Source organism: Tachysurus vachellii, chromosome 15 (assembly GCF_030014155.1).
Source record: "Tachysurus vachellii isolate PV-2020 chromosome 15, HZAU_Pvac_v1, whole genome shotgun sequence".
Classification (NCBI taxonomy): domain Eukaryota; kingdom Metazoa; phylum Chordata; class Actinopteri; order Siluriformes; family Bagridae; genus Tachysurus; species Tachysurus vachellii.
The window spans coordinates 11,628,109-11,648,108 of NC_083474.1; the positions used below are offsets into that span (position 1 = coordinate 11,628,109).

Here is a 20,000-nt window from a genome sequence, read left to right on the forward strand (position 1 = left end):
ACAGTCCATGTCAACTACAATAATTAGTAATTGCAGGTCATTCAAATCATATTTACAAAATAAAAGTCGTTGTGTTTGCGCACAGTAATGAAACTGCTTATTTTGCATGGCCTGTGCTATACAATGCAATCATGCTTGGCTACATTATTGATCATAAATGAGAAGGAAGCACGTCTTCAGGTTAACAATGCATAGATTATTACTCCATTAATGTCACTGAGTGATTTATGAGGCCCTTTAAGACAAGTGTATCCACTCCCATGAAAAGAAACCCATCCAACATGAATCTAAAAGCTTGCGTTTCACAGCGAGGCTGCGTAACGCCGCGGACGTTATCTGAAGCATGAAACTCTACGGCATCATTGTGCACGTTTCTCCTTTCCGAGCACGTGTGGCAAACCCCCGCAGTGCTTAACCTCTGGAAAAGGCATCGTTCAGGACTCTATGAATGCTGATATGCTGCGTAGTTGTATCTTCCCGCTCCATTCCCCTGCTATGCTCATACAGGATTTGCTCTATGTGGGACGAGAGCTTTTCAAGGTTACAAATCGAGAAACTGGGAGCATTTAAAAAGGTCAGTAATTCTCCACAAAATAGAAAATTTAGAGGTGGCTGCTTATTTCCTGTTGGAGTTTTTCTCTTCGCAACCATGGGATTTGTTTCAATTGATTTCAAAAGGAAGTTAGTTTGGGATTAACTTTAATGGAAATGAGTTTCAGAGATGCTAAACTAAAGCAAAATGATGTCCTGAGTCTTTTTTGGTGTCGTTACCAAGACCTATTGTCATTTTTGTCTATAGCATGACATAACAACAAACTAACAAGTGATCCTCTGAACACCAGTAATGATTAACGAAGAAAAGTCATGAAAAAGGTTAAGTACTCTAATCAGGGCTAACTGACACTGAGTAGATTTCCTCGTCAATATGTATGAAACCTTTTCCAATAAATTTAATTAGTGGTGGGTTTTTTTGGTTCATTATATTATGTGGACTGGAAAACCTTGCAAAACCAAAGGGCAAAGAAAAAAAAAATCATTTTTGACTCAGCAAATTGAATAATTGGTGCAATAGTGGCCTTAGAGGACAGGTTGAGGAGGAAGCCACATGCATTTATTCTTCACTCATTCATTTATTGTCAGTAATATATTTGTCCTGGTCCGAGTTGTGACGGTTATGGAGCGCATCCGAAGAACACCGTGAGTGAGAATCGTTGTATGGTAGCATAATAAACGTGCATTGCTTTGGATGAATGAAACAATCTTGAGATGAAAAAGTCCTGTAAGATGTAACTGCACCATCCCTGTAGCTTAACAGAGACTAACTAAGAAGTGCCTTTCTGCAGGAATGTCCTCATCAGTAGGGCTGGGCGATAAAATGATAACGATATGTATCGCGATAGACACGTGATCGATATCAATAAAAAATGTGTTCGATAAAACGTTCAATATTTTTTATTCTTTGTTGGAAGAAAACAGAGGTTGCGAAGCAAGTTTGGTTACATTAACAAAGTCACTCACTCTCTGGTAACCTAGCAACGTAGGGAGTGACACGCTAACAGCCAATCATGTAACAGTATCATGTTTGATTGTGCCATATCGTTGTCTCCCGCTGGTCTGCTGGATTCCTCTTAGGTAACCGGCGACTGATAAGCAGAAAATGAGCGCCGCAGCGAGTGAGGAAATTGTACATAAAAGAGGAAAAGTCAGCTCGCCAGCATGGCAGTTTTTTGGATATTATAAGTCTGACCGTAGTCAGACTAATGTTGTCTGCAAATTATGCAATAGCACTAAAATTGCACTAAATTCTCAGGTTTCTCTATGTTTATATTTAACACTTTGCACTATTTTATTACACTTTATTAAGCCTTACTTACATTTTCTTTCATTTTGCACTTTAAATGTTAAGAGATAATAGTTAAGTGTTCATTGTGACTTTAGACTTATGTTTACATTTTAATTATTTGAGTTTTCCATGGTTGTTGACATTTCTGTCTTAATAACTGAGGGGATTATGATCAGAGGAAGGTTGAGTTTAAAATAAAAATGTTTAAATGTAATATATTTTTCTCTTGGTTATTTTAATTGGGTCATAAAAAATATCAATAATTATCGATATCGACCGATAAGAAACACTGATATCGTGACACAGTTTTCAGCCATATCGCCCAGCCCTACTCATCAGTCTTGTTTCTCTCACAAATTCCTGAGCTGTGTCATGTTATATCGGCTGTGTGGTATGGTGTAATTTGGATGCCACCCAGATGCATCAAGTTTCCTTACAGTCACTATGAACAGGCCAACATCAAAAGACAATTTGCAGCAAACGTCGCCTTTTCCAAATGCAATCGGAGCAATCAACTGCACCTACGATGCAATAAAGACACCATCTGTGAATGAATATGTGTTCATAAACACAACACATTATCACATGCTTATTTGTGCAATATGTAGTTGGCATCCAAATACATGGGTCAAGCCAGAAGGATATTAGCAGTATATTGGAATATTAACATTATGACCTACGTTTTTCACTTTACCGATTGATTCAATCAGTGTCGTCTCAATCGTATCCGCAGATTATTTTAGCCGTATATTTTTGATAGTTTATCTAACATTAGGAATGTCGTAAGTACTACTGAGTGCTCTTTATTTTTACATCATGCTGGTGACATTGTTGGATCTGAGGCTGTTTTGTGTTTTTTTTTCTTCTAATTTTAGATCTTTACACAGAAGATGCCAGACATGTTTATAGTATTATCTCTAGTGTATTTTGCACATATTTGATTCACAACTCACTGGCCATCAGAATCATAATTTACCAGGAAGCCAAAGTTCTCCCATACACCAGATTTCTGGGAATTTGCCAGTTCCTGCTCACTGCTGAAGGCAGCAGTTGCTACTTTTCTAATTTCATTTACAACATGAAGAACAACATAAAGAATGTTAAGTTGGGGCAGGTTAATGAAATGATATTAATATTTTGGGCAGGTTAATGAAATGATGTCTGTATGTTTGCATGGGTGGATAGATGAATAGGTGTATGTGTGGCCTCTTGGATAGATTGATGGACAGATGGATAGATGATTGGATTGATGGATGGATGGCTAGATGGATGGATGGATGGATGGATGGATGGATGGATGGATGGATGGATGAATGGATGGATGGACTCTTCCCAAGCCTGGTATCTGTGACCAGGTTTGTGACTTAGTGAACCTGTGCTGAGGTATTCATTGATAAAGACTTTGTACGTCACTTTGGATAAGATTGTCTCCCAAATGCCATAAATGTAAATGTAAACTGATGGATTAATGGATGAATGGATTCAATTTATTTCACACTGTCTCGAAGCAGAATGAAAGGCTGGCTGGATGGATGGATGGATGGATGGATGGATGGATAGATGAAGCATGGAAGGCTGGATGAATGAATGGTTGAATGGATGGATGGAAGACTTGATGTATGAATGGATGGATGGATGGATGGATGGAAGGCTTGATGGAAGTACAGATGGATGCATGGATAGAAAGATGGATGGATGGATAGATGGAAGTATGGCTGAAAGGCTGGATGGATGGATGGATGGATGGATAGATGGATGGAAGACTGGATGGATGGATGGATAGATGCATGCAAGGCTGGATGGATGAATAGATGGATGGAAAACTGGTTGGATGGTTGGGTCTAAGCCTGCAAGACCTGAGACATTCACTACAAAGTTCCTAATGCAGTATTTCCTCTTACCCGCACTGACAGCTTAAAACCCTCTCATGTAAAAGGCACTACAACAGAAAATGTAGCCAAAGATCTTCTCCGGTGACATTCCCCACTAATTGCTGACACCACCCAGAGCTTCTTATAAGCAGAGAGGATATTAAACACTAACATGAGAGAATGTTGTAGCCCCCTTTTTTGAAGGCATGCCAGCAAAGGTGAGGGTATATCTAATTAGGTTTACTCAGGGATCTCTGACAGAGAGGTGTGCTGTATGGGAAGCTGCTGGAAATTGCTGCCATTATGCTGCGAAAGGCCAGAGCAAACTCAGCTAACCTTTTTGTGATCTAAAGGAGCTTCTGTGGATCAACACTGCTTATATTGTTTACACTGCCTCCTCTACATTATTGTCACACGTCTTGCTCACATTAGTACAAAGTGGATATCTTGGAAAGGACGGAAGGAGAGCTTAAGGATAACTGATTAGAAGATAGTTCCTTCATGTTTCACAGCTTGTTCTAGGTACAGTAGAGCCCAGAAACAAATACAGCTTTGTGTGCCAGGGCTGGAATGAACTCACTAGTTATTTTGTTGTTGTACTTAAGTATTTGCAGAAATAAGTTTCAAAATTCAAAAAAGGAATCTATTCTCTACATAATGTCTAAATACTCGGTACGTATTTCTCACTTTCTAAGCATTAAAAAAAACCTGACTCAGTCATATGCATGTGTATGAAATTTGTTTTTATATCACGCAGCTTCAACACAATTTTAACAAACATGAATCGTTCTCTCCAAGTTTTCACAAAGGTTTGTTAGACTGTTGCGGCCAAAAATGACTGATTTTGCTGCAGCTTTTTACAAAATTTGTGATGTGACTTGCAAAGATTTTTGTGCCTTTTTTGCAGAAAACTACCTGAATTGGTGAAATTGTAAGCACAGGATTCTTCTTTGAAACGCTTACCAGTGAAGACAAATGTAATTACTTTCTATGATAGCTCATAGTCATGTTTGATGCCTGAGGGGGCTTTGGTTTGCTGGAATTCGTGTGATGACAAGTTTCTCCAAATATCATGTGGTTTCCATGATTTTCATTCATTTCTGTGACAGTAAAATCATGAAAGTCCTGAAAGGTCTCCTTTCAACAATCATGATGTCGCAAAGTTGAAAAGAGCAAAGCTCGCTCGTGTGTTTAACATCCCCATGTTACAGCAGAGTGTCAAATGTACAGTATGTTTAAAAGATGCTTTAGAGAATAATTCCCTTGGTACAAGCTCACGTTCTTAAGCCGGAATACAGTCCCAGGATTTCATGTGTGCAGCGATGACACAATCGCACGCTGTGTTATCTACCCATAGAGCCACTGTAATAATGTAGTCCAGCAGAACACAAAAACATTCTGCATTATAAAAATTAATATCAATATTATGCAACATTAAATGCCTGTTTATGGCTTAGTTTAAAACACTCAGCATTAAGTAGCCATTTGTGAAGTTGTTACTCTGCTCACATAAAACTCAAATTACAGGGCAAGAAATGCTCAGAGATCCTTCAAGGTCAGCTGGAGTGAACAACAAGCAATTCCTCCTCTCCTCCTCTGCGCCTAAAATGTGAAATGTTTTGCCGTGCTGCGACTAATCGAGCTCTAATTGCCGACGGGGGGAGCTGGAGAGTGAAGGGCATGGTGTTCTCTACAAGAGCATGACTCGAGCAGATACCAGAGAGCTGGAGAGAGGGAGGGAGTGAAAAGGAAAAAAGTGAAAAAGATCAGGAGGGAGAAGGAAAAAAAGTCAGGACGAGAGGAAAGTGAAAGAAGAGAGCTCACACAGGAATTATTCTTTCTGTTCGTTTCCTGCCAGGCCTCCTCTTCAGCTCAATCACTCCATCAGAGCGACTCTCAGCATGTTCTGAGCGTCTGATAATCATGCCGTAATCAGAGTAAACAGAGGGGAACTGCATTTCAGACGCCGACACTTTACAACTTAAACAGTCTTAATGTGGTGACTAGAGAGAAAAATAGCATCTTTCTTACAGCATAAATCTTAGCAACTTAAACTATTGTAATCTATCTCCTAAAACAGTAGGGCTTCCTGTATTTCTTAAATGTGTTAGAAGTGAAATAATGTCTCAGTAATCAGAACCTTTTCCTCCCGAATGCTTTCCATTTGACACAGTAGATAAGAAATGTGCACGTCAAAGCAGAAGCATTACCAACCTAAGCTCTTAACAGAATAACTCTCTAAAAACACACACATAAGTATAGACAGTAATTTAATCACTGCTGTAGTGACAGGCCTTGCTGTGATGGTAGCTGTGATAGATCTGTCCCCTAGCAGCCCAGTCCCACTAAGCAGATTAAAATAATTCCTCTCTCTGTCTCTGCTCCAATATGTGTCACAAAAACAACCTCATGCATCTACAGGAAACGTCTTACTGTCAAAAAACAACCTCTTGCATCTACAGGAAACGTCTTACTGTCAAAAAACAACCTCTTGCATCTACAGGAAATGTCTTACTGGACATGTCTTATTGTCAAAAAACCAACCTCCTGCATCTACAGGACATGTCTTATTGTCAAAAAAACAACCTCCTGCATCTACAGGACATGTCTTTTTGTCAAAAAACAGCCTCCTGCATCTACAGGACATGTCTTATTGTCAAAAAACAACCTCCTGCATCTACAGGACATGTCTTATTGTCAAAAAACAACCTCCTGCATCTACAGGACATGTCTTATTGTCAAAAAACAACCTCCTGCATCTACAGGACATGTCTTATTGTAAAAAAAAACAACCTCCTGCATCTACAGGACATGTCTTATTGTCAGAAAACAACCTCCTGCATCTACAGGACATGTCTTATTGTCAGAAAACAACCTCCTGCATCTACAGGACATGTCTTATTGTCAGAAAACAACCTCCTGCATCTACAGGAAACGTCTTACTGTCAAAAAACAACCTCCTGCATCTACAGGACATGTCTTATTGTCAAAATACAACCGTCTGCATCTACAGGACATGTCTTATTGTCAAAATACAACCGTCTGCATCTACAGGACATGTCTTATTGTCAAAATACAACCGTCTGCATCTACAGGACATGTCTTATTGTCAAAAGAAACAACCTCCTGCATCTACAGGACATGTCTTATTGTCAAAAAACAACCTCCTGCATCTACAGGACATGTCTTATTGTCAGAAAACAACATTCAGCATCTACAGGAAACACCATACTGTCACATAACAACTTCCTGTTTATAAAAGGAACATACTACAGACAAAACGTCCTGTACCTACAGTAAAGTTCCTATAGTCAAAAAGGAAACATCCGACTGTGAAACGTCCTAAAGCACAGTAAACCTCTGCGCGTCCATAAACAACAGACTGACCTTCACAAGTCAAATCATTTTCTGGCAGCATCCTGTTTTATCTGTACCGTGCTAATCTATAAGCTTTACACAGTCATGCAAAACAGAATGACTTTTAGTGCTACAATCTTTAGAAGAATTTCACGGCTTAAAACTATTTAACATGATTCCTGATACATGAATGGATTCTGATGTTTCAATAGCTTCCTGTAAAAAACCCACAAAGTCCAGTTCATATCTACTACATAAATAATGAATACTCTTCAGTTCCTTCCTAAGACACAATTTCTATTTCTTTGAACTTTTTTAGATTGATTTTTAAATTCCACTCTCTCTCTCTCTCTCTCTCTCTCTCTCTCTCTCACTCTCTCTCTCACGCTGCTTCCTTCACTAGAAACAGACAGCACTCTTTCACTGGATTTCAACACATCATTCATTATTAGCTGATGCTGAAATATTTACAGGTGTGGAAATCCATTCATGGCTTGTGCAGGATGTCAAATTATGTAGAGCAATCACATGAGTGCACACACATGCACACGCGCACACACACACACACACACACACACACACATTATTACATTAGCATGCCAGAAAAACCTCATATTATCAGGGTGTCTGCATGATTGCCTTCCAAAATGTGACCTAGTCTTCCAGTTACAATAATAAATAAACCACGTTTTATCTATTATACATAAACAAAGGTTAGACCAATGGCACATGGCAATGATCCTAAACACATGAGTGAATTAGTGGCTTGATCAGAAAACGATAATCGGCATTGAGGAATGATTTGATTCTTGATGGAAGGTAGAATGAAGTTCCAAATAACATCCTGCACCTTGGTGGATTTTACCACCAGACACTTCGATTGTTTACAGTATTTCATTATTGAATTAAATATATAATGTTATATTTCTTAGCTGTTAAATCATGTCATGTTGGATTACGTACACCGAAGAAGAAGAAGAAGAAGAAGAAGAAGAAGAAGAAGAAGAAGAAGAAGAAAAAAGAAGAAGAAGACACAGAAGAAGTGCAGTGCAGTAGAATAATTCCTGAGCTACTCTCTGTTCAGTACTTCTCCAAACTTCCTCAGTAATAAAACTCCTGGCTCCAGGTGACTTCACTGGAAGTTTCTGACATCTATCATCATCATCATCATCATCATCATCATCATCATCATCATGCAGTCATCCCTCCAGCAAGCACACACACTCACACACACTCACACTCCACATGCTGGGATGGTGATATAGGGTTTGTGAGCTTTCTCTACTGTTATTGAGGAGTTTAAATAATAATTACGAAGATAAATAATATCATTTCTATCTTTGCTTCATAATAAATTGGCTGTCCAAATAGCACACTTGTAAATAAAGTACAACATCTTCAGTTTACACTTTTAGGACACTTTCAAGAACACTTTTAGGGAAGATAATCAGACATAGTTATAGATGGCTCTCATGCACACACTTGCATATTTAGATAGATTTGGCTTGTTTCTGTAAAATCGGACAAATGAATCGGTGCTAATGTGAATCGAGTCGTGTTAATGTGTATAACTCTTTTTAGCAGAGGTTTTGTTTTGTTTCTTTGTCATGTCATGCTCGCGGTGGTGGTTCCGACTCATTTCATATTCAGGAGACACTCGGGGCTTTAAGACTTTTTCCCTAGCCTACTAAGGGCAATATATTCATAGAAAACTTGCAAATGTTTATATATTCAGAGTAAATGCTGACATCAACCTCATTTCTGTTCTCTGAAGGTGTTATCATTGAACACTAATAATCTGTGTAAGGTTATCCTAACACAGCCAACAATATCCTGACTAATGTTATATCAGACTTGCGGCAATAATTCATTTGTTTATACTGAATGAACATATCTGATAAATGGCCGGTTTCCATTCCGCCCGCAGACTGCAAATCCAGGCTAGTATTAAAAAAGTTTAAGAATTGTTTCGAGGTGCATCAGATTTATTACGGCCTAATAACTTTTTTGAATGAAACACAGATGTAAGCGTAATCACGCTAGAGTCAATGAAACAGCTGGGAAAAATGCAAGAAGGTGTACCAGCAAGACATATTCAAGAGATAGAGGATAAAAGGGAAGTTTATGTTTTCATTTTGAATTAACAGCGTGTCTGTAGATGCCTCGGCAGAACCCAGCAGGAGTGTGACACTGGGCGTGGGTGTACATCTACCGCCGACTTTAGCCACCAGTCAGGAGCTTGTATAAAACACACTGCAAAATGAAGCGCCTGGCTTCATATCAGACCCTGTCATTCTCTCTCTCACTCACTGTGTGAGACCTTGGCTCGATCCGATGTTCTTTCACAGGAGGAAACAGAGAGAGAGAGAGGGCACACGGAGAAACAGCCTTTTAGCAGTTGGCTTGTCTGTAACCTCGGACCTGAAGGACAATGTTGAATAGCTGTGTAGCAGACAGAGAGGCTGCTGAGGATTAGAGAGTGCCTAGCTCTCTCTCTCTCTCTCTCTCTCCCTCTCTCTCTCTCTCTCTCTTACTTTAAGAATCATAACTAAAGAGTCATAGTGCACTAATGTGAGAATATAACTCTTTCCTGCGTTTCAATTCTTATTATTCTCTTATTATTCTCTCTCCCCATCAATGCTCTGTTTACCTGCAGGAAAACAAACTAAACATCCATTTAAGCGTAATCTTCAAACACTAGTTTTATTGGCTCTCAGCCCCCCACCACCACCACTATAGTCCAGTTGGCTGGTTAATTCACTGGAGGCTTCAGCCACATGCAGTAATTGCTGAGAGCCTATTAAAAACGGTGACCTTACAGAACCTCGTTTAGCTGCCAGGGCTAACGAAGGGGGAATTTAACGAGGGTGAAGCAGCAGCTAAACAAAGAGACAATCGCACATATTCCAAATGCCAAGTATAAAAAGTAAACCATATCCGAAGGCGGTGATGTGGCACACGAGGATCTGTAATGGAAGCAGCTCATCTCCTCCTGCATTGTCTGCACTTGGTGTTTACCAGCTGAATGCCGAATAGCAAGGAGTCTCACTTCCGACCCACCACACTCCTGCTTCTCAGATCAACGATAAGCGACGCAAAATGAAGCAAAATGTCACACACACAAACACACACACACACACACACACACACACACACACACACACACCCTTATGGTTCGATCAGTGTCCAAGGTTAAACAAGCCCTTCACCCTTGCCATGACTGGGTCGTCCACTCCTGCTCTCCAGCTCTGCCTGCTGGTCCCATACACATACGCACACCAGCCCCAATGGGAGTATTTATAAGAGTAGAGCATGCAAGCTCGTGAGGAGGCAGAAGAAGACGAAGAGCCACTGGGGTTTCCTACCAAGGATGGAGAGTAGGAAAGTGGAGAGTGTTTGTACAGCACTCCGTAAATCTCACTTCTCATTTGACACTCATCTGCATTTAATAACAGCCAAAAGTCATAAAGATGCAGCAGAGCTTTGCTTTGTTCACACTGTGTTACAAGATGAACTTGAACTTGACATTTAGATGTGTGCTGGGTTTTTTTCCAACAACTAAATGTTAAACAGTGAAAAAAAACATCCTTTTGTGATTAAACACCCACATTTTGTTTTTTAAGTAAAGCTCAGATATTCTGACGCTTTTCCTGAACACAGCTTTTCTAAAGACACTATATAAATATTACACAGAGACATATAAGCAGCCAACATCTACTACTAAGGACTGGTATCGCTATAAAACATGATACACTATGATATAGTGCCCCTGGAGTCGGGTGGGTTAATGGACTTGCTCCAGGAGCGCTGTATCATGCCCCTGCGTTCCGACCCCAACCTTCTCAGTTGGAATATGCGAAGAAAAGAATTCCACTGTGCTGTAATGTATTTGTGGCGATAAAAAAGGCTTTCATGCCCCCAAATTCATATGAACACTCAAGTACCATGTTGCTATATATAGTTAAGGGCCTTACTAAAGGGCCCAAGAGTGGCAGCTTGGCAGTGCTAGGGCTTGAACCCGCTGGGGCTTGACTATATACTACCTACATAAGCTCTTTATTACAACTGACATAAACTTCAAACACATTTAGAAAGGCTCTCACCGAGTCAACTGTCAAAGACTTCTGACAGGCTACATGTGTTTGTGCTTCACAGCACTACATGCAGCCAACCTAAGCTCTGTATGATGACTGACATAGGCCTATGTACACAAGGTTTATTCTAGAAGATGTTATTATCCTCACACATACATTAGAACACAGGGAAATTCTTTCTTCCCATATCCAATTTTTGGAAGTTGGAGTCAGGGCACAGGGTCAGCCATGATACAGCACCCCTGAAGCAGAGAGGATTAAGGGCCATACTCAGGAGCCCAACAGTGGCAGTTTGGTAGTACTGGAGCTTGGAACCTTACCATCCTATTAACAGCCCAGAGCCATTACCATTTGAGCTACCACTGCCCCAACAAGGGTCAACTGTCACAAACACTACTGTTTATACCCATACTACTACACTACCTGTAACCATCACACCAATTCTTGTCCTTCTGGACCTTCCTTTGTGCACAGGGATACTGTCAGGTTGAAACATATTGGGCTTCTAAGTTTCAGTAAAAGAAAATGTTAATGTAAATGCATACAAAGACATTCTGTACAGTTTCTTTCTGGCAAAAGTTTGGTGAAGTTTTTGGAATACACCAATATACACCAATCAGCCATAACTTTAAAACCACTGACAGGTACTGTAAGGGTGAATTGAATAGCATTGAGTATCTCTTTATAATGCCACCTGTCAAGATTTGGGGTATATTCAGCAGCAAGTGAACAATCAGTTCTAGAAGTTGATGTGTTTGAAGCAGGAAAAATGGGCAAGCATAAGGATCTGAGCAGCTTTGACAGGTCTTGTGAGGAGTTTCCGGTACATAGTGGTTAGTACCGACCAAACGTGGCCCAAAAGTGGACAACTGGTGACTTGGTCATGGGCACAAAGTACTCACTGAAGTGCGTGGGAAGTGAAGGCTAGCCTGTCTTGTCTGATCCCAGAGACGAGCTACTATGGCTTAAATTGCTGAAAGAGTTAATGCTAGCTATGATAGAAAGGTGTCAGGAAACAGTGCATCACAGCTTGCTGTGTATTATGCTGTACAGCTTCAGACTGGTCAGAGTGCTGATACTGACCCCTGTTAATCACCCAAAGCACCTACAATACATATGTGAGCATCAGAAATGGACCATGAAGCAATGGAAGAAGGTGGCCTGGTATGATTGAATCACTTCTTCTTTAACATCATGTGGATAGTCAGGTTTGTGTACGTGTTTTCCTTTGAAGGACATGGCAACAGAACGCTCACTGCAACACTGCAAAAAAATGTTTAGGAATGGTTTGAGGACCATGATGAGAGTTCAAGGTGTTGACTTGGTCTCCAAATTCCCCAGATCTCAATTCAATTGAGCATCTGTGGGATGTGCTGGACAAACACTTTGATCCATAAAAGATCTGAAGTCCATGCCTTGATGAGTCAGCGCTGTTTGGGGACCTACACAATAGGTGATTTTAATGTTATGGCTTATTGTTTCTAAACTTTTAATAAAGAACTAAAGCCATTCTAGTGTTTTCAGTCTTGTTACATACTGCCAACTCTGTACAGTAACTCTGAAGTCAGCCTCCTCCTTGAAGACTGACAAAAGTGGGAAGAAAAACAACATGAAGACACGCCGTCCTTTGGACACTCCAAAAGTACACAGCACTTTAAACTAATTAACAGTCATTCCAACACACATCTCTGGCCTGCTCATTCCTCTGGAGAAAATACAGATATATAGCATGGGTGGCCAATAAGCTAAAGTGGAGTCGTAAGAGAAGGGATTGTAGATTACTGAGGCCTGTAGGCATGAGTGTACCGGGCCGAGAAAACATTCCTTCCTGTACATGTGCAGGTAAATGTCGAGATAATCAAATAGAGGCGATTGATTGGTTACAGTGAGCACACCAAGCTTTTATTAAGCCACATTAGCCTTAACCTTGAGGGCCACATGTCCTTGAAGATATAATGCTATAATGTAGCATAGTGTACAAAGTATTCTTAGGGGATAAAACTAGCTTCAGTGTGTGTAAAATAGAGCCAGGAGTTACAAGCTAAGCAAAACACAAGGACATGGGACATGATGATAGCATGCACAAAGCACGAAAACACACATTCAGTAGCAGTCAAATGTTTCCTAGTTTAAAAAGGGTTTTCTTTTCGGCATTCTTAACGTGGTATTGAAACCACGCGATACATAATTCAACAGTTTACAGTATTTTATTATTCAGTGATACAAAAGTGTTAATCAAATCAAAGCCTATAGAATTGTAGATCCTCTGAGAGTCGATTTGGTGAAACACTGCACACGGCACACTCTTGGCTTTTGCTCAAGCAGATTCAGGATGAGCCATCTGCTTTCTTCAAGGGCCGTGCAGTCCTCTCATATACTAAGCATTAGTTTGCAGTTTTCCTTGTGTGATAAATGAAACCTGCTTGTTTTGAAATACATTCATGCGTCGGCATCAAATGAACTATTTATGTTTTTCTTAGAAACACTTTCCAAGCATAAACCTTTACATCAAAATGTCTTTTCTGTGAATACTTCAATTAATTTTTACCTACATTCAATTTGACTGGTACTGCCTGTGCGCACACACACACAGACACACACACACACACACACACACACACACACACACACACACATAATCACTTACCTCTATGCCTATTTGTAGTTTTATCAAACATAAGCATGGCATCCTCTACCTAAAAGAACAGAGAAAAAAGGATTAGTGTGTGAAATCTAAAAAGAAAAATCTACACAAAAACAAAAAATCATTCCAGAGGCTTTCTATTCAAAATACTCTAACTGGCCACTTTAATAGGAACATCAATTCCTGAGGTTGTTCAGTCAGTCAGTCAATCATATGTAAGCAGTGTAATTCACAAAAAACATGCAGCGACACATCAAGCACATCAGTTAAAGTTCACACCAAACACTAAAATGTGGAACAATATAACCTGTGTGAATTTGACCATGACCACAAAATGTTGCGAAAAACAAACTGGACTGGTTCAAGCTGACAGGAAGGCAACAGTAAGTCAAATAATCATTCTGTAAGTCATAATCATTCAGTCAAAATCATCTGACACAGATCACAAAGAACCTTGAACATCGTCCGCATCATGTTAAACCTTGAGCTAAAACACGAAGAGCCCACTTTTGTCAGTCTAGAACAGGTTACAGTGGTCACAGGTTATTTTCTAATCTTCACCTGTGAACATTAGAAGACGCTCTTGACTTGTATCTGCATGACTGCATGCACCGCACTGCTGTAACGATTGGCATTTGAGATTGAATATTTTGGAATTCAATGTGTGAATATGAAAATCTGACCAAAGAAATGAATTCTGACATGCCTACAACACCCTGGCTCATACCTGCTCACACACACGCCTGACTAAACACTTAATGCTTCTGAGCAGTCTGAATCCCGCAGGGATCTGATCGCAGGACACTCCACACACAGTGACCACGACAAACACACAAAAATTCGTATTAAAATGGATGCCGAGGTCCCGCCTGCAGCCTTGTGAGAAGAGTAACCCTAAAGCAGAGGATGCAGAAGCAAACACCTGCTCACAGAGCCGTCAATCAGCGGCATAACAAAGAGTGAAGCTGCCAGGCTTAATGCGCCTCATCAGCCTCAATCATCCCCAATAAGAGTCACTCTGACTGGCACACACACTCAGACTGATGAGAACTGTTATCCTCCACTGCAGAAGACGAGTGTGACTACCGCACTAATGCATATTTATGCTAGTCTATCACATTAAACCTGCTCTACAGACCAGAAAAGCCTCATATGACTCAGAAACGACCCCGAAACTAGACTCTTCACTTCTACCCCATTTTTGTTATGTGACAAACTAGGCCTAAGAACAGACTCCCTGCTTGGATCTTAAGACTCCCACAGCCCGGCAGGTCCACATTTAAAGAAATGCCATGATGTGAGGGTGTACGCTCCTTTAGCATACTGCCCTCGGTGGCAGTCGCTAGGTAACGAACCCAGAGCAAGCTGTGTCCTGGTTTGTGCAAAGTGAAAGAAGATACCTGTGACTCGGGCTGCACTGATGCCAGATGGGGAAAGACAGAGTCAGATCCGGCTTCTTATTTAAGTGTCGGTCTCTATAATGTGCACAGTGTGTGTCTCTCTATCCCTTTCTTTTTCTCTCTCTCTCTCTCTCTCTAGTTCATGTTCTGAGGAACACTGTATCAAGTGTCACTGGCACAATATCAGTGCAAACAAATATTACAGCAAGCACTGTGGATTTCCGTCTCCTGTGTGTGTGTTTACCTGCTCCGACATGCTGTCAAACAGCACAACACACATATAGATGCACAAGTTTAGTCTGTTAAAAGTAAGCTTCGGTTTTTCTAGAAGTGCAGCGGTTAAGTGAGGTATGGCGACACAGGCCACAGAGCAGCTTTGTCAAATGTGATTTAAAAAAATAAAACGACAACAAAAAAACAATTAAAAGCAGAACTCGATCGACAAAGTTTCGATAAAACTAAAAGATAGAACTCCATTTCTTTGAATATTAGTGAGAATAATTCATTAATGTACATATGGTGGTAATGTGCATGTTATATATTGAACTCGAAGATCTCATCAAATATTTGAAGATTCCAAAGTCAGGCTACATCTTAAATAGCTTACCATCACTATGGTCAATCAACAAGGTAATGGCTTAGAACTGCTCATTCTAGTATCATTCTATCCAGAATATGACACATTACTACTGTTAGGACATTTTGTTAATTTATCATATTCATTCATCTTCTGTAAGAGCTTTATCCTGGTCAGGGTTGCGTTTGGTCCAGAGCCTATCTCTAGAATACACATAGCAAGGGATGCCTATCTCATGTACATACACACACACACACACACACACACAAACACACGTTCACACCTGTGCCCCTTTTCCACCGAGGCAGTTTGAGTGCTGGTTCGGAGCCAGAGCCTAATGTAGAACTCTTTTTCGACAGCCAAAGCACCGGCTCTGAACCAAGAAAGGTGGTTCTTAAGTAGCACCAAAACGTTGCTGGTCTAGACTTAAGAACCGCTTGTGTCAGGGGCTGGGGGCGAGGCTAACTTTTTTCTGTGTTAATGATAAAAAACGTTATGTACTTTCACAATTACAACCTCTGTTTATACAGATTACATGGAGCTGCACGTACACATTGGATTAACCGCGTTTGGATGCCAATGTAGGTTCACAAAGCCATGAGCATTAACAGTAAAGCAACATCCGCCATTGTTGATGTTGTGTTTGTGTTTGCCGCTGCTGCGCTAACGTTGCTGGGAAACGTGACACGTATACAATGACCTCAGACTCGGCTCTGTGACGGCTCTCTAGCCGGTTTAAAGGCAAACCGGTTCTTAGAAGGTTCGCCAGTGGAACCAACTTTGAACCAGCACCAGTGCTAGCTCAGAACCAGCACCCGGTTCTTTTTGGTGGAAAAGGGGTACTAGAGGCAATTCAGCTTACCCATTCCACCTTCTTATAGGTTTAAGGGAGGTGGGAGCACACTGGAGAACACAGAGGACATGGGAGAACATGTACAGGAAGCAACCAGAGCTCAGCATCATAGAGCTGTAAGATCAAATCTGTCCAATACGCTACAATACCGCTGTCATTTATTCCATTTTCTATAATGATACATAAAATAATGCAGACATACGATGACAAATATCATGCATTTATTCAAATCCTTTCTCATACTGAAAGTCAAACAATCAGCTTCAAAATTAGGCAATTAAAGTCAGAAGATATTACAGCGTTCTGATCTTTCTACTCAGCTTCCCAGGCACATGATTATTCATACACAATACCTTCACATACACAGGGAAGGACATATCACGCACGTTTCTTCCTCTGCTGCGGCCCTAAGATCGCCAAGAGCCATTCGTCTAAGATGAACTCCGCCTTCCAGCATCCAGTAGATTGTAGGATAAAAGCTTTCTTGCACACACACATATAGACACACACACACGCTCTCACAAAGCTTATGCAGTGTCTAATCTCTGCCCTGTATAAGAGAAAGGCCTAAAGGATAAAGAGCGTCTCCTCGGTATGTAGGGGGCTGAGCACTTCGAACAGATAAGAGCTTTCTGTATACTGAGAAGACAAGAAGAAGAAAAAAAACAGAGGAAAAAAAAGATTCTTGGAGAGCGTGTCTGTTAACCAACGAGTCAGGGAAAGGCCTCTTTGGTGTTTACCTGATGCTAATGTGGCTAGCAGAAATGTTGGGCTCGCATTGGAAATGGCCCTGACCTTTACTTGTTAGCTGTTGTGCCTTTGCTCACAGCTCAGAGGGGGTCAGAGTCCGAGCCTGCTGCACGCCGATCGATGCGGAACACCACTTTAGTCAGCATTTGCACCAGGCGTCGTGCTGAGATCTCTTACAGTGCAGAGATGTGGTGAGGAATTAATTAGCAGAGTTTTGTGCAGAGGAAAAATCAAAAGAGAAGACGGTAGAGGTAGAAGGCAGCGATAGAGGAAAGCCCGACTGTTCACACACTCCATAGTCAACACCATTAAAAGCGCCTATGGTGGTCAAGCTACCTCACCATTAAACCCAATTACCATTAATTGACCGAACAGGCGGCACCTTGGCTGTTGATTAATACATAGCATATGATGGGGCACCGTGGCTAAGCCCCATCATAATGCCTCTTTTATAGCAGACAAAGACGTGGCAGGCCTGCCAGAGCAGCAATAAAACCGCCTTTAAATGTAGTTTGTGAAACTGAGGTTTCTCTCAGGCTGAAATTTATGTCTCTTATTAGCAGGGGGCTAAGCGTTTCCCCCCTCAGAGACACCGGCCTTTATGGGCTCTCGGTGTTGGACTGTTATGAGGTAAAACTGAGTCCAGGCAAAGTGTGAACCAAGAAAGTGCTCGTATAAAATATAAAACAATAACAAATGCTCAAATTATTTAGACGCGAACTGTGACCTTCAGCACTATATCTGCCAAAAAGATGAAAAGCGTGTCTGACTGAGTATTGCTAAATAAATCGAGGAAATCTGTCTCTATAACAGAGAGCTAAACAGCCAGAGTCGTGTGTCACTCGTGTAAGATTCCTCACCACTGCCTTAGCAAACTTACTGTATCTGACTGTCTGATCTCCTTTAAGTAAGCAATCTAATTGGAAATTTAGCTGGACCACTTTTTTCATTAACTGCCATGTATCAGCAGGGATACAGAAGGGAATACCTTCCACAGTCAGCACTGGAAACGTGTTTACACACAGCCGATAAACGCAAAGGCAATCCAAGGCTTAAATTCACATGGCCACGGGAGAGAGAGAAAGCGGCGCTCTGCCACCCATGCACACGCTAAACCTCCATCGGAGTGCAGAGGAAAACATGCGACCCTCATTTTCTCCTCTTTTCCACGTGTCAGACAAACAAAGACGGACGTAGGGCAGAAGGTAGAATTCCTCAAAAATTTAATCAGACTTTTTTAAATTATTTATCGAGGGCCAAACACAGCCATATGCTCTAAGACAGGGAGCATTTTTATTTTTCCGATGAGTTTCTGTAGAGTGATGGCAGTTTAGCAACGCTGATTATGTGTGTGCTGCATAAGGAGCAGGTGAAACTGAAGACTAATGTACAGAGAGGAGAATCGGAAGAACAGTTTGAAATAAAGGAAAGGGTTTTTTATTAAAGAAGCCTGTACAAAACACTCACACAAACACACACACAGAAAATGTTTGTGTGTGTGTTTGTGTGTGGATGGGTGGGTGGGTATACGGGGGATATGTGATAGGAGTGAGTGGGTGCCTGTGTGTGTTGGGGCGAATGTGTGTGAGTGTGTGTGTCTGCTGTGTGGGTGTGTGTATTTGTGGGTATATGGAGGATAGGTGTGTTTGAGTGAGTGTGTGTTTTTATGACGAATGTGTGTTGTGTGTGAGTGGTTGTGTGTGTGTGTGTGAGTGTGTATGTGTGAGTGGGTGTGTGAATGGGTGTGTGGGTATAGGGAGGATAGGTTTGTGTGTGTCAGTGCAAATAAACACACACCGAACAAACACAACAGGACTGAGGTGGAAATGGATATTCAAAGGCAAGCCTCCGTTGGCTCGGGGGCCGGAGTGGACGAGGGGAGATATTTATTTGCATAACGGAATTGGAAGTGACTGCTGGCACACAACCTACTGCTGTACCTCCCGCACACACCCTGCAGCCTATGACCCTTTCCTCTGTCTCTTACTCATTCTTCATTCTTTTTTTACTGAAAAATCAATCAGTTTATTCCTTTCCTAAAATAATCCTTGGTTTTGATGAATCCCTCATAAGCAAATGTCTAGTGAAGAGATTAAAGGATGAGAGTGGAGTAAATTCAGTGGTGGCTTTCCACTGCACTAGGACATCATCAGGGGCGTCTCCTCAGACAACAAGTCCACTGCTCTTCATCTGATGTCTTCAGATACAGTTCAAACAGAAAAGAAGCTATCTGAAGAAACCTAATTTCAGACTTTGACCTTGTTGTGACCTTGACCCTGATTAGATCAATTCCAAAATCTAATCAATTCAACTGCTGCTTAAAATAATAATTCTGTAGATATCCTAAAAACATTCAGCTGCTTGTTCCTAAGATCTTGTGCTATGTGAATATCATTTCAATTCCATTTAAAATGTGTGTGTGTGTGTGTGTGTGTGTGTGTACAAATTCACCATATTCATATTTATATCATCATTCTGATATATTTATCTATTTATTTTTCCCCTGTTCTGCACAACTGATTCCAATTTATTTTTAATTTCTTTTATTTGACATTTAAATACTGCTTTTTGTGACTCTATTTATTTTGAGTCTTTTTGTAACACAGATATT

At 40.8% G+C, this 20,000-nt stretch overlaps 1 protein-coding gene across 12 annotated transcripts in view; it reads right to left on the minus strand.

The window, feature by feature from the left end:
* The window catches only part of msi2b (musashi RNA-binding protein 2b), a 235,194-nt gene that overhangs the window by 94,971 nt on the left and 120,223 nt on the right, over positions 1-20,000 (minus strand). For all 12 annotated transcript variants that reach the window (XM_060887826.1, XM_060887830.1, XM_060887829.1 and 9 more), the window contains exon 7: positions 13,813-13,861. In XM_060887826.1, coding sequence (XP_060743809.1) covers positions 13,813-13,861 — 49 coding nt within the window. The remainder of the gene's footprint in view (positions 1-13,812; positions 13,862-20,000) is intronic.